Genomic DNA, 23,658 nt, shown 5'->3' on the forward strand with positions numbered 1-23,658 from the left:
TCATCTTTTTTAATCATTCTGATAAAAATATAATTTTACATAAACATCCACAACTTAGTTATGAGGTGCGAGAAAAAGTATGAAGATCTAGAACTACTCTTTGTATACATAAAGATATAGAAATATATAATAAAGACATAAAATATAAAAATATATAAAAATTGATGGTTTCTGGATGGTTTTACAATTATGAGATGCGAGACGTTATTGAACTCAAACGTTGCAAGTAATACAAGAGAATAACAAAGAGGTACAGAAATCTAGAATTACTGCGTCCATAACAAGTTTCCAATCGTTCTCAATTATTTCAATCCGCGACAATAGGCAGTCCTGTCGCGGATGTTTAAAGAAAAGAGAGTCGCATTGGTCTCAATTGGTTTGCATTGAGGGGCATTAAAAGCGTAAAACGATTGCAAAATCTCTGACGGAAGGAAGAACGTCGCCAGCATATCCTGCGCCGCGGACAAATTAATCCGATCTATTTACAACAGACAGAGTTATATGTTGTACGGTTGCAAACATGCGACGTATCACGTGATTCAGAATCTCCCCCGTGTAATCTGGACCAGTAGGTTTGTATATGTATGCCACGGAATATTAGTATCCTGACGACCCGTTTCAACGATCAGTTTGATAGCAGCCGTTGGAGAGATCATAAAGCGGATCTTTATCCAGAAAGAAGGACATCCTACGATTAACTACCCTGTTTTGACGTCCGCGGTTCTCTGCAACCGCCGAAGAGATCATTCGAGAATCGTGATCCTGTAGAGACAATAAATTGACTGCCGTTTACCATTACCGATTCAGAGTGAAAACCATCCGGAGTTATCCTTCAATGTATGTACATTAATTTGTTATTCTTTTGCTTTCTCGTCTTTTGCTTTTTTAGTGTTTTCAAAATTTAAGTATTTAGGAATATAGGAATTGTAAAATCTAAAAGTCCCAAAATGCAGAAATGAAAAATGCGTTGATTGTTGATACATTCATTTTTTGCTTTTATATAATTCTTTAATTGGAAACGATAAGTTATAATTTCAGCGGAAGATATAAAATTGAAAAAGTGTAAAATTATATTCAAGACGCGTACGTTTCAGACGCATACATTATTCAGAATATAATTCCTAAAAGAATACGCGCAAAGAATCGATAAACGATATTCCCGAAAAATTTACTTTTCAAACAATGTGAATATTTAAGTACTACGCAAAAGGAATCTTTTATAATCGTCTATGTAGGAAGCGGAATCACTCGGTACATACTAGGACTGAATTTCAGATAAATTGAGCGAAAGGAGACACCTTTGCGTGAAATTGTATTCACCTTTGAAATTTGTAGTTCTTGTTAGTGAAATTACACATTCATTAAGATATCTATGTTCGAAATGTATTCATTACATAAAAATAGCGATCGTTCCATTGTTCAACATTTGTTTATAACGATTCATTTACCACAATATTTCGATAAAATAAAATAATATTTAAACCATTAAGACAGAAATTGTAATTATGCGCTATTTTCATTTAATACCAAATTTTCGTTTAAATACCAAATTTAAAAAGGTAATAAATTAAAGCTGTATTTGTAATATTTAGAGAATTGGACAATTATTATAGTCAATTCGGGATTTAGGAATTTAAATGCCAAAAAATCTAAAAATTTTTAATCTAGAAATATGAAGGTTTAAAAATCCAAGAATTTAGAGAATGTAAACCCCTTAAACTATTGACATTTCAACTTGTCTAAAATAAAATGTCCAGTGTTTCATTCGACAATAATCATTCAAATTAACAAATACTAAATCTCCAAATATTTGCCAATGGCACCTTGGTTACCTTTAAAATCCAACTCTACGAATTTCACAGAATCAGTGAAGGTAAGTTGAGGGGTTGTTGCGCACTGCAGTAACTCGAGTCGCGTTGCGGTTTCCGGGGTGCGCAGCCGGAGGTGGGAGTTGGTTGGCAGTCCCTTGCGCACCTTGTCTCTTCTTTCAGTGAGTTTCGCGTTATTTCCTCGACTCGAACGTGTCTCCTATTACTTTTATTACTCGATCTTTCAAATCAATTTCATAAAATCCGTTTCTACTAAACCGATCCACTTGCAACGTCTAAAACTACAAGACAGAACGGACGATTTGACCCATCTGAGACTGAATTTGCCTATCCTTTGCGATCCTGACCGGGTGAAATTGCGATAAACATACTCACCACTGCACGCGCACTTTTCCACAGGGTAATTGATCGATTTAAGCGGCGCGTGGTACGCGTAACGAGCAACGATTCCTCGTAAATTGTTCTTGACGTCAAACCCTGGCTAATTTGTTAATTCCTCGGCCACTCGTCGCGACATTTCGTTATGATACTTCATCGTGCTTTGTATTCTCGCTTTTTCATTTTTTTTATGAATGAGCTTAGCGTGATATAATTTATTGGATCGTGATTTGATTTTTGGTTCTTGTTGGCTTTGTACGAATATTCCTCGTCATTGGAGATAGTCCGCTTGTAATGAAACAGGTAAGAGTGGAGGCAGGGTAGGTTTTCCTAAATACACTGTTGCTCATAAGTAGCTGGATACTTTTATAGCAACAGTACATAAATGTTAATAAAATGTATAAATTAATGAGAAACTAAAGGACAAAAGCAATACTTCAATTTTGACAAAAATATGCACTCCAAATACTTCTGAGCAATAGAGTAAATTCCTTGATATTTGCTTTTGTGGATGGAGAATTATTTGCACGTCTTCTTTCTGGAAAGGGATAATAGGAATCATTAAAAAGTAATTTGGTGACTGATGGTCATACCATGCTAATGGTTATTAGCCTACCTAATTGGGTTATAATTAATAAGTGAACGGTTATTATGTTACGATTTTTTTTCCATTTAATTTTGTAAATGCACAATTTCTGTTGTAATCCTTAGTAATGTTTATAGCCTAAAACAAAAGATAAGATTAAAATTAAATTCAGATATAAGTAATTGCAGTTGGTATACACGTTATACACGTTATACATGTAACTCGATATTATAAAACAATTTTCCTTCATGCCTTAGAATAAATTACTTTTAATAACATAATTCTTTTACGCTGGCAGTCACAAATATTAAGACACCTGTCAATATTTATTACAAAGTCAATGGCTTTCAGTGTATTTTGATATTTTATAGTTACTATATTACAAATCTGTCATTTCATTGGAAAATTTGTTAGAATTTTTCAATAAATGGGTGTCTTAATACTTAAAGTAATAGTATACATTTTTTCCAAAATCAAGACAGGCTTTCCATAAAAAAGAAAGTCATGAACCATAATAAGATTAGTAAACAAAGAAATTTACATCATTTTTTTTATGAGGAGTTGATGGTGTCGGATAAAACAAGGTGTAATGATGACTTATGATGGGTGACCCTTGTAAAGAGATGAAGGTGGGTCAGTATAGTTGAGTCACGCTTAATTTACCAGTTGATCATAGAGCTATTCGGTGTGAATTGGCGCAGGTTCAAGAGACAAGTTCGTCAACGAGACCGGCTGACCCAGATTCCGGCTCAATTTCGCTATATAGGGTTGATGATTCTCGCGTGAGGCTCGTAGGATTTCGCTCGACTGTCTGAACTGGGACGGTCTAATCGCGCTAATTAGATTAAATTTCTGTCGATCGAATGGACTGTGTCGTTGAATGATACCAATCCTCGTCGATTTATCCATTTGACGTTATTACTTACAGTGGCTCATGAAGATATTTCCACACTTACAGTATAAAATTTTTATGTGCATATCGTACGTGTCGTATAAAATATTTTGAAATATCATCAGCATTGTAACGAGACATTGGTCATGTTCCAAATTAATCTGGAAATGAATTTAGCAGTTAGAATGATACAACATAAAGATCCGTTTTAATCATATATTATATATAGTGCAAAAAATGGTCCTATACCGATATAATTGACAAGATAGGATGAACAATTTTTAAAATCAATAATAAAATAGAATACAATTGAATGACTTCACTAAAAATCACTGACTTCGATCCAATTATTAAGTCGTTCGGAAAGTTCGTCACGTATTTAATTCGATCGTCTTTGGCCTATCTGACAATTAATTTCTGTAAACAACAACATACAAAGTATCTAAAGGTCTTTCCACGTTTCATATTCTTCTTTGCATAGACAAATAAAGAACGTAGGCACAGAAAACGATAATTTACATTCACGTCAATCTCCGAAGGTTACTTAAAAGCCATTTAAAATCATTTAAGTATTAAGTTTCTAATGACTCGCAACAGGGATTCGCAAGTTCGTTTATCGCCCTCGTCTTCCAGCGTCTCATCTCCGCTTTTATTTTTCGATCTCCTTCGCGATTTCGACGCGTCAGGGAGAAGGGCAGTGGATGCGGAGCCTTCAAAACGATTCGGTCTTTGTTCCTTATCTACCAGCGACCTTACGAAGATTGTCGTCCTTGGAACGATCTTTGAAAGCGATTCTCTAGAAAGGTGAAGCAGCATTAGTCGATCGGCGATCCTCCAAGTCACTACTTCGGGTGTTCTTTCCTCGATTTCAAACCTTAGATATCGAGTGATCCTCTGCTCGCGATCCTCTATTCAAGATTTTCTTCTACTTCTCGAGGCTAAAAGAAGATTGTGCGTTTTTTAATAGAGAAATTTGCAATTTTATGTACATGTTAAGTTTGAATTTTTATTTTTATATAATGTAGAAATTTTCGATTTTTTACGGGGTTTGAATAGATCTAGATGTGATCCGGAGAACTTGAGATCTTCGCTACAGTGTCTAGTGGGCGCTTTTGATTTGGACGTTTCGATTTTTGTAAATCGACAGTAAGTGCTTTTGCATTGTCTCGCTGCAATGAGTATTATTCTATTGCGTGAATGGTTTGATGGTGATAGTGTCGATAGAATCGTCATTGGCCTGTAGATGATATTAAAGAAATATAAAAGAAGTACGTGGCAAAAAAACTCATGTATTTTGCTATGACATATATGAATATTACATTATTTAAGTTACAAAGTAAATTACACAAAAATACAAAGGGGACTAGATCAATTTGATGTACACAAGGATTGATTCATGGACCTTCTCTGGTCTGATTGCCTTGCCAGCTTAAGAAGATGATCGTTGATGGACATGCAAATGCACGTAGTCATATTTATTAATACCTTCAATTGTCATTTATCTTGTAGTATCTTGCTATTCTAAAAATAATTTCTCTATCTCTCAATAAACATCTTGAACTGAACTGTAATCTTCCATACTGATAAATGCGTAAGTACTTGGGTATGTCTTGGTACTTTAAACGAAGTTCTTTAATCCAATTTTTGCTTCTAATCTTATCCCAGGCAACTGTATACAGTTAATAAATATTGATAAATGTAACAATCGGTTTTAATTAGTATAAATAAAAATGCAATCATGAATGGAAATTAATTTTGCGTTATCGGAGTTAAGTGACAGTTTAAAGATGATACATTTAAATGTTGATAGTCTTATATCCTTACCGGATAAATTACAACGCAACAAACAAAGTAGAACGTTTGATCAATATGTCAAGGAGAAGAAAAGAAATAAAATGCGTTGGTCATGAACGTCTGGCATGTCAAGGTAAATCCTTGTCATGGACATGACGGATACACGCCTGGCAAAGGAACGGCATCGTTTCATAACGTTTAATTGATCTACCCCCTAACTCGCTCGTTAAAGCGACCGGAATTCCTGCGGGTCAATTTATTTGAACGGTTACTTCAACGAGCAACGATTAATGTTGGATTAAGAAAAAAAAACGTCACGTTGTCCTGTCCACGTAACGCAATCAGTTTCCATTAGATCCGCGTCGTCATAATTAGAGGATTCTCCAGTCCCCAAATCATTATGAGGTGTTACGATGGGAACATATCTGTGGTGAAACGTATGGGTATCCAAGTGTTCATGCAGACTTTAAAGTTAATCTGAAAATAAAGATATTATTTATTGTCAGTTATGGAAATTGATATTTTTAATAAAAATATATAGAAAAAGAAGAATTATTGTAGATATGTGCGAATGTTTCATATTACTATTGTGATGAAAAAAAATTATTAAGAAAAAGTTATAAATATGTGTGTACGTATATATATTACAATATCAGCATGTTTTAATTCTGTATTAAATGTATTATAATATTTTTGTAATTTTTCTATTTTGATAATACTGTTAATATTGTTAATATTGCTCAATATATCCTTGGATGGATCCATTTTCTATGAATTGGCTAATTGTAATACAGAGCTTAATTAACATTCAGCATTCAATCTTTGGACCATAAACAATACATAAATATTATATAAAATTCGGATATAGCTTTTTCAACAGAAATGTAAAAGATACTCTATTCTACTACATTAAATAATCTAATCATAACATTCTACGAGTATAAAAAGTATTCAGGTTTTGCACAAGCATTAATATTGTGTACTTAAGTGAAATTGAGGACGAAATGCGGCTAAGACACAATAATATTAGTATTTGTACACTTCATATGTAGTCACGGCAAAGTTGAGAAACGTTTACAGATTGTCGACCCACTGTCCCCGTTGAGAACATTCATCTACGAGTATAATCTCATCTAATCAAAGATTAAAAAAACGAATTAATGAACAAAAATTTATTTCCATTAAGAATCAGATATAGTGATCGTTTTACAGAATAATAGAATATCAGCAGCGAAAGCAGGTTTTGCTTTCGATTAATGATGTCACTGATGACAAGAACACTTTTAATAAATTGTCAATTTTAGCTTTGCGATGCCTTTTACCAGAATTATTAAAGATATTCAATAAGAAAATATAAATATTTATCAACATCAAATGAATACATATAGGATCCTTGTGAGATAAATTGATGTAAGAGAATAATAATAGTAAGTTTGAATTGACCGAAAAATTCCTTTTATTTGATATTTTGGATTTGGTGAATTAATCTGGATTCTTTCTTCTTTTTGCTTTTTTAAACAGATGCTTGCAGTATTTCTGCTGTTAATACCTACGCTTTGGGGAGATGAAACCGAAGCTAATGTTCTCGTGGCAGACACCACAATGTCCAGAATGGTTGAATTGCAAGCCAGTGCACCCTTCTGCTCCTTGTACACCGACCGTGGTGTTATTCAGAAAATGATCCTTGGAGCTGACCCGAAAAAGGTCCGACAAATGTCGGCGAACCTCGTAGCAGACTTGGAAGAAACGTGTAAAGCTTCTCGTGAAAAGGGAAAGGTATCGATCGTTCTCTTCAGACGTTGATTCATCACGAAATCGAATAAAATCATAGTTGATTGAACGCTTGATTCGCTTGGTAGAAGTAGATTATACAGACAGTCGCAGCAGTAAGTAGAATTCTTTTTTTTCTAGTAACATTACTAATGATAAAAATTAATCATTATTGTTTAGATAAAATCGCACTTGTACAATGTATTACCCAAAGAATTAATACTTTAAATAACAGTTGATTAAACATACTATTCTTTGAATAAATTCATACTTTCATAATGTACTAAAAGAATTTCCACACACCAAAGTATTTATATTTCATATATTTGTTAATTAAATTTTCATTTAAGATAGATTAGAACTTTATACACAGACAATGTGTATACTTCATGAAATCTCAGAAATTACATTACTTATAATTACGAAAGTATACATATAATAAAAATATAACATATCAAAAAAAGACATATAATAAAATTATAAAAAATTGTTTATGCACAAGAAGCGTACAACTTATACTTATCACTTTTCAGAATTGTCAAAATTCATTGATATTATTAGCTAATACATTATTGTGCAAGAGGAGTCAGAATTTAGGAAATTGTAAAAAAAATAATATATTCTGTATTGCGTCAGAACCAACCTCCAGGCAGTGGACTGATCTATCCAGGCACAAAATGGTGTGGACCAGGCACTTTGGCAAAATCGTACGACGACCTTGGTCACCACGCAAGCGAGGACGCTTGTTGCAGAGAACACGACCACTGTCCGATCACGATATCGCCTAAAGAGTGCATTAATGGCATATGCAACCATTCACCGTTCACACGGTCCCACTGTGACTGCGATGCCAAGTTCCGTAGATGCCTGCAGAACATTAATTCCGAAGTGGCGAACACCCTTGGTGCCCTTTTCTTCAACGTGATACAAGTGACTTGCTTTCAGGAGAGGCGTCCGTGCTCGCAATGGCAGAGGTAGGTTTCAAAGACATTAGAAGAATTTATGTTCGTGTGAAATTTCTTTGTTTAGGGAGTTTCGTTTGTTTAATTTGTGAAAATATTCTATTTTAGAAGATTTTTATTCGAATACTATTTTAATGAATTTCTTAATCAATAATTAAATTTAATACTTGTTTAAGCAATTAAATCTTTTTCCTTTTTTCGATCGTGTGTAGAATTAAACTTTTTTTTCTTTTAAACCTTTGAATGGTTTAAAAAGTTATACAGAAAAGAAATTGTAAAATACTGAGTTCAAATAATAGTTGTTCGAAATTTTTCATGCATATTCTACTGGAAGAAGAAAAAGTTTCTTAGTCTTCTTTCAGTAAAAATTCTTTAAGAAAAGGAAATGTTTGAAAATTATACCAAAGAGTGTCACATTTTTTACCCTCTTAGCAGTGTAAAGAATTGTTTTATATTTTTTTGGTTCTATTTGATATTTCTTCGAAGAAAAGCTTTTGGTATTTTCTGCCCTTCTTCGTTTAATACTTCCCTGAAAAAAGAAAGAAATTTTTAGTATCGTTTGGATAATCCAAAACACGCACATATATATAAAACATGTGTATAAAAAGTAGAAGCGAAAACTATCTTCCCGCAGTGTTCAACGACTAAATACGCTCTTAATAATTACGTCACCGACTCTCCTCAGTTGTCCCCATATCTGGGTGAATTCGACACGGTACGAGTGTCCTAACTCGCCGCGGGACTTTTACACCTACAAGGTCCTCCTCCTCAAAACAGTCCTCCAGGTGATGCGTGATATTCTCAAGAAGAAACAACCTGTATATGACTACATATGACCATCGATTAGATGTAGTTTTATTAAAAATTCCCACAAGGTATCAGTTGGTGATGATTTATGATCATGGTGATGGTGTTTATGGGTTTTTCTTATGGCTTCTAACACACTTGTCGTAAAGAATTAATTTCGATAAACTTTCAGATCATGTAGATTGTATTAATCGTAATAATCTAAAATTTCACAACACTGTCAATGGTAACATTTCAATGAAATGATCGATCGTAATCGATGTAATTGTTACGTGGTTGGTCTGTTACAGAAATGGTTACGCGGAAGAGGAGTCGAACCGGTTGTGCTCCCAGTACAAATTCCGACCAAGCGACAAGTACGTGCCGTTGATGCCCTTGAACGTGAACTAGCTATTGCGGAAACGCAAGAAGAACGGACCAGATAGCCTTTGAAGTGGTGCCAGTTAACAGAGTTCTAATGAGCGGGATAATTGCACGCGCCTCAGCCACGTACCTCGCAAGCCCCTTTTCTTTCTTTCATGCAGAACCGACCTGTCTGGGAATCTTCTTTCCTGGTCATTCATGAATTTACATTGTTACAGGTCACTGCTTCCCCTGGAATGCCATTTTTTCTCGCTGACTCTGAGATTGCTCTTGAAATCTAAAGATTTAATTCCTGGTGAATGTAAAAGGTATTAGCTTCTTTCTTCGTTTTTCTGGCTTATTCCAAGTAAAAGAAAAAGAGAAATAAGACGAGATTTCTTAGATTTTATAGAATTAAAGATTTCTTGGAAAATCTTGACAGAAAGATATGGGAATATCTATTTTCTTTTCTATCTCAAATGGAAGAAAAAGAAAAAGAACTTGGTGTTTCTTAGCTCTTGTAGAATTAAACATTCCTTTTAAAAGTCTTCGAGAATTTAGAAGCTATAAAAATCTACAAACTACTGTTATCCTTGAGTAGAACAAGATGAATTAGAGGGTAACAACAGATAGGTTCATAACGGCCTGAAAGCGAGAAACGGCTATGCAAATGTTAACACCTGTCGTCCTTGCAATTTTGTTGCAGCACGTGCGAGGTTAGTCGTGTGTTGCTACGAAAATTTATTTTGCCCTTCGTTTCATAATCTTGAAATGAAGCCTAGAAAAGGTATTGTGCAATATTTCGAATGCCCTTGAAAAGAAATTGGAGCAAAACTTGAAAAAAAAGGACTGCAAACTTCAAGGGCGTCACATATAAGTAATTGAATCAAATTTATATTACGGACAAAATAATTCATAATTTTACTGCTCAATATTACTCTTTTAACGTGTTCCTAACTTTAAAAGTGACGGTTTAGACGATCAACCTTCGTAGAAAGAACAAGAGAAAGTTATTCACCGCAAACATACAAAGTAGTGAGAACTTAGTTTGTTTTTTGGTAAATTTAAATTGAAGCAAAGTTCAGCAACAGGAAGAAATAAGATACAGTATGATTATTGAATAATTGCTTGAATAGTTGCTCGATTGAATGCGATAAAGGAAGGTTTTACCAGAACTATGGTACCGAAATAAAGTTCGCGTCTCTTGCATATCATTCGTCGCCATTGCCGTTACGCAAATGTATGCAATTGCATAAAGACGCGCGGCATTGGCTACGATCCTTCTTAGATTAGGATTATCCATCAAGTTGATGCGGAGAAAGTTGAAAGGAATTTATTAAAATTTATTACAAATCTCTAAACAGTACTGTAATAACGCATCGAATTAAATTCTTTTATGAAGTAACAGACGATGTTAGTTCTACATTAACTTGATGGATTTACAACGTACCAATGAATTCCACTATGTTTACGATTTTTCTATCCTCTTTGATAGCTTAGACTTTGAAACTTGTGCATTCAACGAATTTCTATCTCATTTAAGACATTTTTAAGGCCGCTCGTGTACCCGATGCAAGATAAAATTAGCACCAGAGATAACAATGCGGATTAAATATTCAAGAATCATAAAAGATTATGATTCGTTTTATTCGCACTGCTCAAAATAGTCTGGAAGACACTTGATCAAACAGATTCGTTATTCCTTATTTTCGCTGTGAATGCTACACAAGTTGAGTTCAATGTCTGAGCCTCATTAAATATTTCATATTCTCGTCTAGCTGTATATCTTACGTCCTAGAACTTGAAAAACATGTTGACACTGAAATGCCCTTGACGCTTTTATCTTTCACGTAACTCTCGAATCTTCTTTTAACTTGTTAACCAAGGAGATAACTCGTCATTCCTACAATAATTTCTTTATTTGGAGATTCTCCGTTCTTTTATTAGCTTTATTTCTGCTAAAAAAGAAAACAAACAATTGTTTAGTATCTCATCAACAAAAATTGTTTAAGACAAGCAAAGGTTTAAAAATTGTTCAATGAACTATTGAAAAGAATTCTTATACCTTTTCATCCTGAACAGAAAATTTTCGTCTTTTGGCTTTGTTTTAACAATATTTTACTATAAAAAAAGAATACTGATTATTTTGAGCAGTGGTCGAGAAAGAAAACGAAGACATCAGAGAGAACAGAATGACGACGGCCCTGCACAATCTTTACTGTGATCGAAATTATTCAGACGTAAGCATGTTGTACAGTTTTACTCGTGTAGAGGTATGTTATAAGCAACCGACCGTTATTTGTGGCTACTCGTGCCCAAATAATCGATGAGGCATTGAGAGTGCCGGAAGTTGTCGCTGGACGAGGATTATCCGGATTTTGTAAATATTTCGAGAAGGTCAGCCGGGGAAGAGTGCAATCGATTGAACGTGTCACATTGATGTTATGTTGAGAATATCTCAGTGACATTTTATTTCCTGAAGACCTTCGGTTGACCAAAGGTACAGTGAAATCAACAAATTCGAGACAAACTGAAAGAAAAGTTGGATTATGCCAGTTTCAAAGACTCGTACAATGGCTCACGAAAGTATTTAGATTATCATTAGACTGCGGATTTTTATACAAATTTATACGTTTATGAACGTAATTGAAAAAAATAGAGCTTAAATAGAGATTTCTCCTGTCTATTAAAAATTATAAGAAATACTCTACTTTGGATATTTTATATACTTTTGTATCTAACATAAATTCTGTGCATTTTTGTATCTTTAAATTTTGCACAAATACATAAAAATTCGCAGTGTATCGTATAACACGCATAATATTTAATAGTTTTATAGTACATACTTGGAATTGACAATTCAAGTGATGGATGGACTGCAGATTTTTATGCATTTATTCGAAATTAAAAGATAAAATATTCGAAGTAGTGTAGATATTATAATATTTAGTAAGTGAAACTTTACTTTTTTCCATGAAGACATGAATTTGTATAAATATCCACAGCCTAGCTATAGATAACACAATTGAAAAAATTTTTTTAATGTGAAATTTATCTATGAATAGACCGGATCTTCGAGATTAAGCTGTATCAATGAATGTGAGATGGAGTAATATGTATTAACATATATCCAATTAAGTTTTCCATTATAATAAGTACAATATCATAATATACTCATTTTTAATCTTTGCACGCGATAATGTCGCTTATATTACATTACTTATATATATTTTAATCTAAAATAGACATTCTCACAGAGAATATGCATGTTATAATAAAGAAATGGTATTAATTTTGCACGATTCTTCATACATTTATCTTTGGAATTTGATAAAAATCTTGATACATTATCAAAGACTAGTTTAAGGTATACATATATCTGAGATGTAATAAACTGCATCTGTATTGATTTCTGTTAAATCAAAGACCAAAAGTATTGTGAAAAATAAACGACTACCTCCTTATCAACTAATTTTCCTATCTTTAAATAAACATTAATTCTGGAAAATGTTGATCAGTGCTGTTTTATATTGACTTCTTATTTTAATATAAAATGATTCAAGAAGAGAGTAACCTGACTGTCTCATCCTGGTGATAATGAAATTTCAAAATGTTTTATGTAACATATACATTATATACTAGAAAGTTTTCTATGATACAGTCGAGGACAAAAATAAGTGGACATTCTTATTGTACCTATAGTATCCTTATACTACATTGATTATTATTTAGTAATTAATTAAAATTAATATTTATATTTTTGTGTAAATAAGCTGTATTTAATGAAACATACTTGATATTTATTTTCATCTATTTTTATTCCCAATCGCAAGTGTTCAAATACTTTCCAACCGATGTATATTTTTCCTGCGTGATGTTTAAATTTCGCGCTACTGCGCAATGTCTGTAACGTGAAGAATGGATTTCGAATCTGCTCGCTCTATATTCAGTGGCTGAAGCGCGGAGTGGGAGTGTGTCAGTTCTAGATGCTGTGATGGATGAAGTTTCGTCAAACGGTACGTCTTTTTCGGCAAAGTAGAGTGTTATTTCTAGACGAATCGGCCGAAATCATAGTGTGATATACGTAACATTTTAAGTAGTGTACGCAACAAATGAATCGATCGATGATATTTTGTGTACGCTCGATCCTTCGAGGATCGCGTGGGCGTCCTGTCTTCCAAGTCTGTTGGCCCACGCTCTTCCAGAGACTTTATTTATGCGTTCTTTTCAACTGTATCATCTCAATCGTGTATTGACAAGGAAAACAATGCTTCGAAACATTTCATAATTCCGCTGATGTCCCTTTCTTATTGACAAGTTTCGATCGCCTTAGAACTGGTCGATTTATTGTCAGCTGGTTGATAACTGCTTTCTCAACGCTTACCTAATGTCAACCGTGAATCACGTTTCCTTCCTACTACACGTCCCTGACGCGCTCTGTTTTCCGTTTGACTGCGCCGTGTTTGTTTTCATAGCTGCAACAACTTCCAATTATTCGGAATTTAATACTTAGGAAAATTTCTATCGCTAGTACGCGTCGCGTTCCTATGAAAGTCATGCAAAAACGTATGTACTGCTGTTAATGTAAATAACTCGATACAGACGAAACGTTTAACGTTAGAACTACCAAGTCTTTAATCTTTAATGTGTAATATATCATATATAAATGATTATACTATACAAATAATCACGATTTTATCTCATAAACTAATATTAATTACATAATAAAGTACCAAAAGTAGCCTTACTTATTTAGTAATTGCATAAACAGGAAACCCAAAATCACTGTATTTTGATGGGTTTGATAGTCTTAATATAAAAAATGATTTGAAACTATAACCAAAAGTGAATTCTTTATTTAAATTTGCTTTTAATATTTTTTAGACCTGGGAAGTAGGGAAAGTGGTGGGACATTAACGTGTGCTGGATGTCTCAATGCAATTGATGAAGATGAATTCATACAGGCACTAAATCAAGAATGGCATATCGATTGCTTTCGGTAAAAATAAGTAAAAAAAATGATATATTGGCTACAAAAAGTATTCTTAAACCATTGCACTTATAGCATTTACTTATTAATTAATTAGGTCCAATTATATTAAATTTTGTATCATTTAGTAGTACTTTCATAAGATTATAAAAATTTGATACTACTAAAGATATTTCATTGGAAAATAATTTGTGTTAACACTTTTTTTGTCATTGAAATTCAGTTGTAATATGAATAGGAATAAGTCATTCATGAAGCTATCATATTCTAGGTGTTCAGCATGTGATGTTGGTCTATCCACATGGTACTTTGAGAAAGATGGCTTACTGTTCTGTAAGGATGATTATGGGGCTGCCTATGGTGAAGCTTGTCAAGGTTGTGGCCAAATCATTACAGGTCCTGTCATGTTGGCAGGAGATCACAAATTTCACCCAGAATGCTTTGCCTGCAACTCCTGTGGAGCCTTCATTGGAGATGGAGAGAGTTATGCACTAGTTGAAAGATCCAAGTTATATTGTGGGAGTTGTTACAAGAGACAGATGCAACCAATCAATAGGACAGCTAATTGTCCGTTCTCAAGAAAACCACATAGCATCAGATTGGTTGAGATACCTCCAAATTCTTCTGATCCTGAGAAACAAAGAGGAATTAAATTGACATTAGACCCAACTCCAAATCCCCGAAATTGTGGTGCTTTACTTCGCATATCTGAGTATGTACAGGAATATACATTTGTTATCATTCAGTGGTTAGAAGCTAAAAACAAGATACAGGGCTATAAAATAATGTCAACAATTTTTTATATTGTTTTAAAACAAACGTGCAAAACAAGAGATGATAGAAAGCATTCATTTCTAAAATAAACTAGTACTGCCATTGTAAAGTTATATTGTTGTAGCTTTTTTATAAATATTTAACACTATGCATGAATGTGGTTATTTAAAAATAAATAAATAAAGCAAAATAGATGAGCAGCCTCTAATAACTTTGAACTAAAATGCAGGTTAATGAGAAATGTTCGTGGAAAAATCAGTAAGCTGCTGGCCTCTGTGATGGAGGTTCTATTTAGACTATGCTGCCACTTCTCTAATCATAGGTACAGCATAACAAATAAATAATATGCACTAGATATTGTATTTGTTATAAGTTAAATGTGTATCTTTTAGTATCTGCTATTTAACTGCACGCAAAATATATATCTTGTGCAAAATAATTTCCTTGTGTGTAATATTATTTGTTTACTGCATAATATGTGCTGCTTAGATGTGTGAGCATGTAATATTTAGGATGACGTGAAAGTTTAAATCATGCACTTCAGACAATTGCTACATGTTATTTCACTAATATGATTTCAATTCTAATGTCATACTTCTATATTTATTTTAATGACATTTTACATTCAAATATATCTCATTTCTTTCACATTTTCGTATTTTATATCTCTTGTGCTCTGTATTTTATGTGTATCTCATAATTAAAAAGAAAAAGAGGGAAAATGTATTAGGTCACAAATAAACATGGAAATTAGTTCCACTGTTTAATTTCACTTCTAATATCTAAATTAAATATGAATTAAATGCACGCAGTTTTGCATGTTTTGTTTAAAAAATATATACATATATCATATATTTATGAATATTAGAAATGTCATGTGAAATGTGTTACAGACTGAATATGTCCAGTGATCTCATATCTTTGCACATCGGTGACCGCATACTCGAAATAAATGGCACTCCGGTTAAGGATCAGCCTATAGAGAGCATTGAAAATCTAATACAACATTCCGACACAGTTTTACAGGTAAATTTTATCCTACAACGGCAGTTTATGTCTTTACTATCTGTCCAAGAAATAGTTAATGATAAAAACAAAATGCATTGAACATTGCAGTTAACCATTGAGCACGATCCGGACGCAGTGTCTCGACGTCCCGCATATTCATCGCCGACCGCAGCGATGTTGACATCGATTGCAAGTCCTAGAACAAGTCCCGAAAATAAAGAACGTCTATTTAAACGCCGGGATGAAGGATATATCAGTGGGACACGAAGCAGACAATTGCGGAGGACCAGGGATCCTATGCACAAAGAGCGCAGTAGCTCCATGTCGCGACTGCTTGATGGGTACAGATCAAGTTTCAAATGAAATGCTTTCATAATGTCTATCGATGCCTGAATATATATTTATTTTAAAGTTTGTTCTGTAATATATTTGTAATATATTTATAGATCTTCGCCCACAAATCCTACATGTGACTTAAGCAGAACTAGATCGTTTCGTGTCGAACCAAAGAATCAAAGAATATTTCGCGCCAGTGATCTAGTAAAGGGTGAACTGCTCGGTACTGGATTTTTCGGGCAAGTGTTCAAAGTCACACATAGAGATACCAACGAAGTGATGGTGCTAAAAGAGTTATACAGAGTAGACGAAGAAGCTCAAAAGAATTTTTTAAAAGAGGTAAGCTTGCGTTTCACCGTCACCGGATCCTTTATGTATCCCTATATTTATGTATATTATTTTATTCTTTGTTATTGCCCTTAACAGGTTGCTGTGTTACGTTCGTTACATCATAACAATGTTCTCCGATTCATTGGTGTTCTGTACAAAGATAAAAAGCTTCATTTGGTCACTGAGTACATAGCGGGTGGAACTCTGAGAGCTCTGCTTCATGATACGAACGAAATCTTACCATGGGAGCAACGGACGTCGTTTGCTAAAGACATAGCCGCTGGCATGGCTTACTTACATTCCATGAATATCATTCACCGAGATTTGAACTCGCACAATTGTCTCGTACGCGAGGATAAGACTGTAGTCGTGGCCGATTTCGGCCTAGCCAGGATAATACAGAATGGCAATTCCCCCCACAGTCGCAAATACAGCAGACATTCCGACGGAGAGGTGAAAACATCAAAGAAAGAGCGAAAGAAACGATACACAGTAGTCGGGAATCCATATTGGATGGCGCCTGAGATGATGAAGGGCAACAAGTATGACGAAAAAGTTGATATATTCAGCTTTGGTATCGTGGTTTGTGAAATCATTGGCCGGGTTCAAGCCGATCCCGATTATTTACCACGCTCTTCAGATTTTGGCCTGAACCAAAACGTATTCAAGGAGAAATTTTGCTCCAATTGCCCAGAAATGTTTTATATGATCGCCTTTCTTTGCTGCGACCTGAATCCCGACAAGAGGCCACCTTTCGAAGTGATGCAGTTATGGTTGAAAGCGTTAGCAAAGCATTTATCAGTGGGTGCAGAATTGCCATCGCATTTGGAATTCGATGTTAGAAACTACACAGGATCGAGTACGAGTACGAGCGAGTCCACGACTCCAGAAACACTGACGCCACAATTGAAGCCTATTAAAGAAGGGCAAGTACACCAGGAGAAGAAACGATGCAGCGGTTGTGACGACAGCACGCTGGAACGCGAAGAAACTGTGCCTAGTAGCAATATTCTTCAAGTGCCTGACGTGATAACTCCTCGAGGAAGGTATACGAGACAAAATAGTAAAACGAACGAATCATCTGGAACCTCTGGTCGTTACTCGAGGCAAAACTCGAGGTCTAAGGAAGCTTCCGTCGATAAACCAGACATTGTTATTTCTCCGGACTCTAGTGGATTCACTGGCTGCTTTCCAAGGCAAACTATCAAGTCGACCGAATCGCCTGCTCACTTTTCTAACGATAATCAGGATTCGTACGTGAAAAATGAAACGGAATCTAATTTGAAACGGATACCTACTATCGAAAAAATACGGTATGTGGGCAGAGCGAGTCCGAGCTCTTTGTCGGATACTCTTGAATACATTATCGATAACAAGTACTCGTACAAAGTGAATAATAATTTGAATTCCAAGTCGGCGGAGAAATCCAGTGAATATAATTCGATGAGTGGCGGCCACTCGAGAACGAAGTTGGAGGGCAAGTTCAAAATGCCGGATACGAATTCTGTTAGTTCCTACTTGAGGCAAATTGGAAAATCAATGAACGTGGTAGAGAAGGAAAGTAAAGTTGATGGTAAGAACAATAACGATACGAAGAAGACTGTAGGCGAGACTTCAAAATCATCGGCCGGCTCTTATCTCAGAAGGACAAAGATTTCTCCCACAAAAGAGACGCCAAAGAATGCATTTTCGCCGCAGAAGAACAGTCAATCCGAAGCTGGTACTTCGTTACAATCAAAAGTAAGTGTAAGCGCGGGAGAAGTTACCGAAGATGAGCCTATCAACGATAGGGTAACCAGGCAGGAAAGTAATGTTTCGGATATCGGTAGTATATTGTCTAGGCAAGGAAGTCTCACAGTATTAGACTGTACAGCCAAACACAAAGATAAGATGTATAAAGATTATTTGCCTTTTAACACCTTGCAGAAGGAGGATCTCCATAAAGAAAGCAGTTTCAGGAATAATACTGCGCTTCATTATACAGATAGTCTCTATTCGAATTCGAGTCTTTCCAAGAACGATAATTTTCTCTCGTACAATACTCGAAATGAGACTAATGTAGATAACAAAAAAGACTGCACCGCATCCACCCAAAATTGTACGAATTTCGAGTCGAGTAACTCTAAGAAGACAGTAATTGAAACGGCGCCGATGTATGATGGAAAATTACCTAACTCTTTAACCGAGTACACCGAATGTTATAAAAACGTGGATCTATGCAGGCAGCATAGTTTCGGTTCCGACAGCGCAGTCGGTACCATGAGAAGTAATTTTTTCGCAGATTTAGATTTCGTTCAGTTACGAGACGGTAGGCATACACCGGATTTGTGCCATACTCCTGAACGGTGTTGCACTCCTAATCGGGCTGCGTCGCCGATAGAGAGCACAGCTTTGTGAAGTTTCCACGCTAACAAAGTAATCTATCATTCGTAACGAAACGAATCTTTACTAATCTCATTCTCTTACGCTTAATTGAAGATCTGGTAATTTAAGTTGTGTAGTTCTCATTCTCATTTTTCTAACTTCAATAACCTTAAAAATCATATATGATCAACACGAAGAGAATCTTTTCCTTTTGTCGACTGTGTTGTAATATTGCGTGACATCGTGTGAAAAAATATTATTAACAACTTGATGTCCAGTATTAATGAATCTAATGATCAGTTTGTATGAGTTTGGAATCTATTGTGAACGGCACAGTGATGCCATCTAGACGAACTCGCCCTAAAAGGTTCGCATTCCTGCAAGATCTTGCCTTGTGGTTCTCATAAGCGGGAATTTATGTAATTATAAGACTAACGAAAGCATTCCATCCAGAATTCTTATCTGATGCATTCAGAATCGATAGAACTAACGTGTGCTTTTCAGAAATGGTGTTCGTAAACGCACCGATCGCGTGTTCCGCGATCAACAATTTTCAAAACGTGTTCCCGGGGACACTAAACAGGAAATCTGGATCGTTCCAGTTCTTTATTCTCTGTGGAAATACGGGATTATATCGAAGAAGTTGTAAGCATTACTGTAGAGTCAGTTTTGTAGAATAGAGTGTAAAAAAATGATATTCTTTACCGGATATATATGTACATCATACTGTAAAATATTATCCACATATATGATGGTGGTGTGCATGTACAGATTATTATCGACATGTATAAAATTTGAGCTCGTCAGTTATATCTTTGTTATTCGCATAGGAAATATAATTTTCTTTGATTGATATTACGTCTTTCCACTTCTTATGTTCTCGATGCTACGTTTAATTTCAAAATTACAAAATTATATATCCTATATTTTTATTTAACTTAAATGATTCACACGTTACACATACGCACGCATACACATGTCAGCAAAGATATAAGTGATGATAAAAGTAGTATGATGTGTATAATATAAAAGAATGTAATATAGTTTTGTATATACATATTCCAACATTTCTCATGTTCAAAACACTGTTTACAGAACATATATTTAACAGTAAAAAGCTTTATATTGATAATGTAGAGACAAAACTTCTTTTGATACTATTAAAAAAAAGTTGTATTTCTATTCTATTACATTCTAATCGTAAACAAAATGTTCCCTAATTTAATCAAAATAGAGTGAGTGGTAGAGTACAGGATTTAAATGACTTACAATTGAATTTTGAGTCTTATTAAAACAAAAAAAAAAGAATAAAAAATACAATTAATAGTTTTTATACAAATTAATTAGTAAGTTTTCGCACTTTGTGTTGCATATAAAAATTTGTTCACTTTGTTACCCACGTTTCTTTCTCGTTCAGATTTTCATTAACGATTGACTATGCATTAACATTGTCTTCTTCCTATTGGGAAAAATTTTGATTTATTTGAACACTGTTGTTATTGAAAGCACTTCGATTCGTTACACCAAATAAATGTTTATTATCTGTGATAAAAGGTGTTTTGAAGCTGTCTATAGTTGAAAAATCTCAAGTGGGAGTAGACTGAAAAAACGTTACTAAAATAATGGAACCCCAATTCTTACTCTTTAATGTATAAGAAGAAAGAAAAATTACTCGCAGTACTAAACTAACAATGTATTGACGAAAATAAAAATGACAAAAAAAAAAGAATGAAAAGATATTAATTCCAGATATTAATTTCAGTGGACAATACGAGCAATAAATAATACCATATTGTAAAATTTACATTTTGAAAACGAGTAATCATCATTCAAAAAAATGAATATGTACGAAAACCGATTAGAACAAAAGTAAGAGAAAATGATGTCCGATTTAAATGTTTAAACAGCAGACAAGTATACAATGTTTAAACAAAAGATTTGATGTAAATCGTTGAAACATTCGAGTGAATTTTTAAATAATAAAGTTTTAAATAGAGATATTTTTGTTTAGTTAAATTCTCTGTTTGACATTTAAAACGTTTGAAACCATCTAATTGTTAAAATTGCAATCTTTTAGATTTTCAAGCTTCCGAACTACTTGAATCAAAGATGGTTGTCGTTACAGAACGAATGTTTCAAAGTTACGAATAATATCTGCGTATGTCGAATATATTTAAAGACATTAGCGTAACAAATAATGGTCAACCGAGTAATCATGTATGAGTAATCGCGTGTATTATGTAAAACAGCGAGTAACACTCGTTGTAGAATGATTTTCAGCAAACAGTATTAATCTCGTTATCGTTGCTTACTTATGACTACCGTAGTACACAAGTAGGAAACTTTATAGACACGCGAAGGGCACAAAGAAAGACTCTGTAAACTTTTGTAAAAAAAAAAAAGGAACACGATAGAGAGGGGGAAGAAGAAGAAGGAGAGGGGGAAGAAGAAGAAGAAGAAGACGAACTTTGGAATGGTAGACACATTATTTTTATAGTCTCTGTAAATTGTTATGCTCCTTCTGTTCGACATATTTGGGGAACACGAGGAGCATTCACAAATCTTAACCCCTTGCAAATTATTTTTCTTTACACCAGTAATGGAGTACACGATAGGATCAGAGCATATTTCGTATACTACTTTGTTACGGAAGAAGAAATGAATCAAACAAAACCTTCGCGAGGCCTCATGACAAATTAAAGGTTAAGCACGAAATGATTTCATTAGATGGGAATAGTTTTCTGGAACAAGATTCTGGAATAGAAATTCTCTCTCATCTATTTTTTTAACTGGATTCGTCAGATCTCTCTGTATCTTTGAATGGAAACGCTGTGTTGATTATATATCTGTCATACACAGTGGCATACAAAAATATTTGAGCACTTATAAAACATAAAATGTTTTTATAAATGTTCGAATACCTTCGAGCTACTATATGTTTAAGTTACAACCTTGAAGTTATGTAAAAATTGGAATTTTTAATGTTAATTTATATGACGTAATTGATCAACATAGTGTTAACATATTTCGTTTCATGGATCTATAATCATAATGTACAATGCAACTTGAGAATTTCTTTCGAGAATCTGTTTCCCAAAAATTGCAAAATGTGGAGACAGTTGTGTCCATACAGATGAAGAGAGCAATACATGTATGTATTAATGCCGAAAAAAGGATGTATTTGAAAGAGAAGAATGGGTAGCGCGCACTTTGTTCTTTATATTGCACAATTTGTTAAAATTCGAACGATAATTTTTGCATGTGGTAAAACCACATTTCAATATTGATTATACTATATGTCACATTTTGACACGATAAAAAATTCGTCCCGATGATTGCTCAAAATCTTTGATCGACAGAAGTCGTGAACGAACCGTTTTTTATAAGTCTTTGGTATTTGTTAGTTGCAACATTTTCGAACTATTTTCCGTGCTGAAATTTATGCAACTAGGGAACAGACTGTTTTGTTTAACATTCTAGTAATACAGAGAAAAAAGAAAAAATAAATGGTTGAGAATAAATGGCTATGTTGTTTTTCTTGTTACGAAACTTTGTAGTAATTCAATAAATGTTTATTTATTCAAAACTGCAAAATAAAAAAATTATACATATAAAATTTATATAATGATTATTTAAATTTAAATATTTGAAACCAAGAATTTTTTAAATTTTGAAACGAGCGTCAGTTATCAACTGTCGGTAATTAGATGGTTAGGTGACCTTTTTTATTTAACGATAGAGGAGTAGGTAGCAGCACCTGCCGCTTTAGCATTTTTTAAATAAAAAATAAAGCTATATTAAATATAACTTTTATGAAATCTTAAAAAGCTTCATGTATAAAGGATTGCAAATTACTTTAGTTTTTCAAAATTTCATACATATATATAAAATATATAAAGTTACATATTTATGCAATAAAAATATATAAAAGTGACATAATAAAAAACATCTTATCATTATATGAAAGTTACAAAAATATATAATAAATATAGAATCTAAAATACCTTTAATTTGATGTTCTGATGTTGCTGAGTTACACAAAGTCTTTTCAAATCATGTCAAAGTGCTTCATTTCTATTTTAGTTATAACGCAACGAAACATCGTTAAAAACGTGACACTATTCTAAATATGAATACTTTTTTATTAAACAATTTGTTTATCACTTGATTCGCGTTTAAGTTGTAATTATGGACACAATTAAAATGTAATTTAACGAAAATTACGACGATGGACTCGACTGTTATAACCGGAAATACAATTTTGGCGGTTAATAAATGAACATCTAGTGGCGCCACCTATTGACATTTAAAATTCAAAATTTAATATTTCGAATTTGAAAGAGACTGTAATATTGTAGTTGACGATTGGAATGTACATATTTTGTTTTTAAAACTTTTTACGAATTTTTCTTATAATAAGATTTTTAATAACAAAACTCATCATTTTTCATAATAGAGTTCAGGTCCTGAATCAACCAATGGTAGCGCTGTTAGCG

General features: G+C 33.8%; 2 protein-coding genes across 6 annotated transcripts; both read left to right on the forward strand.

The window, feature by feature from the left end:
- Nucleotides 1-343: 343 nt before the first annotated feature.
- LOC117232812 (acidic phospholipase A2 PA4-like) lies at nt 344-9,748 on the forward strand. 2 transcript variants are annotated; one of them, XM_033492481.1, is made up of 4 exons: nt 344-837; nt 7,001-7,255; nt 7,886-8,223; nt 9,309-9,748. In XM_033492481.1, the coding sequence occupies exons 2-4, from the start codon at nt 7,001-7,003 to the stop codon at nt 9,406-9,408; spliced, it is 693 nt and encodes a 230-aa protein (XP_033348372.1). In that variant the 5' UTR covers nt 344-837; the 3' UTR covers nt 9,409-9,748. The 2 variants fall into 2 exon arrangements, with proteins under 2 accessions (XP_033348372.1, XP_033348371.1); XM_033492480.1 differs by lacking the exon at nt 344-837 and adding an exon at nt 2,487-2,510.
- Nucleotides 9,749-13,247: 3,499 nt separating this feature from the next.
- LOC117232808 (LIM domain kinase 1) lies at nt 13,248-20,891 on the forward strand. 4 transcript variants are annotated; one of them, XM_033492471.1, is made up of 8 exons: nt 13,248-13,376; nt 14,245-14,359; nt 14,622-15,062; nt 15,354-15,446; nt 16,018-16,150; nt 16,241-16,473; nt 16,579-16,807; nt 16,895-20,891. In XM_033492471.1, exons 1-8 carry the CDS (start codon nt 13,355-13,357, stop codon nt 19,193-19,195), a joined length of 3,567 nt encoding a protein of 1,188 aa, XP_033348362.1. In that variant the 5' UTR covers nt 13,248-13,354; the 3' UTR covers nt 19,196-20,891. The 4 variants fall into 4 exon arrangements, with proteins under 4 accessions (XP_033348362.1, XP_033348365.1, XP_033348363.1 ...); XM_033492472.1 differs by lacking the exon at nt 13,248-13,376 and adding an exon at nt 13,424-13,926; XM_033492473.1 differs by lacking the exon at nt 13,248-13,376 and adding an exon at nt 13,990-14,008.
- Nucleotides 20,892-23,658: the final 2,767 nt, after the last annotated feature.

Source organism: Bombus vosnesenskii, unplaced genomic scaffold (assembly GCF_011952255.1).
Source record: "Bombus vosnesenskii isolate JDL3184/JDL3185 unplaced genomic scaffold, Bvos_JDL3184-5_v1.1 scf7180000013293, whole genome shotgun sequence".
NCBI classification, from domain to species: domain Eukaryota; kingdom Metazoa; phylum Arthropoda; class Insecta; order Hymenoptera; family Apidae; genus Bombus; species Bombus vosnesenskii.

What these genes read in the sequence shown, in the direction of transcription:
- LOC117232812 (XM_033492480.1), top strand. An exon ending in CTTCTCGTGAAAAGGGAAAG is followed by an intron (nt 7,256 to 7,885) that starts GTATCGATCGTT and finishes GTATTGCGTCAG; the next exon opens with AACCAACCTCCAGGCAGTGG. An exon ending in CCGTGCTCGCAATGGCAGAG is followed by an intron (nt 8,224 to 9,308) that starts GTAGGTTTCAAA and finishes GGTCTGTTACAG; the next exon opens with AAATGGTTACGCGGAAGAGG.
- LOC117232808 (XM_033492471.1), top strand. Translation starts at nt 13,355, where the DNA reads ATGGATGAAGTTTCGTCAAACG. An exon ending in ATGTCGCGACTGCTTGATGG is followed by an intron (nt 16,474 to 16,578) that starts GTACAGATCAAG and finishes ATATATTTATAG; the next exon opens with ATCTTCGCCCACAAATCCTA. An exon ending in AAAAGAATTTTTTAAAAGAG is followed by an intron (nt 16,808 to 16,894) that starts GTAAGCTTGCGT and finishes TGCCCTTAACAG; the next exon opens with GTTGCTGTGTTACGTTCGTT.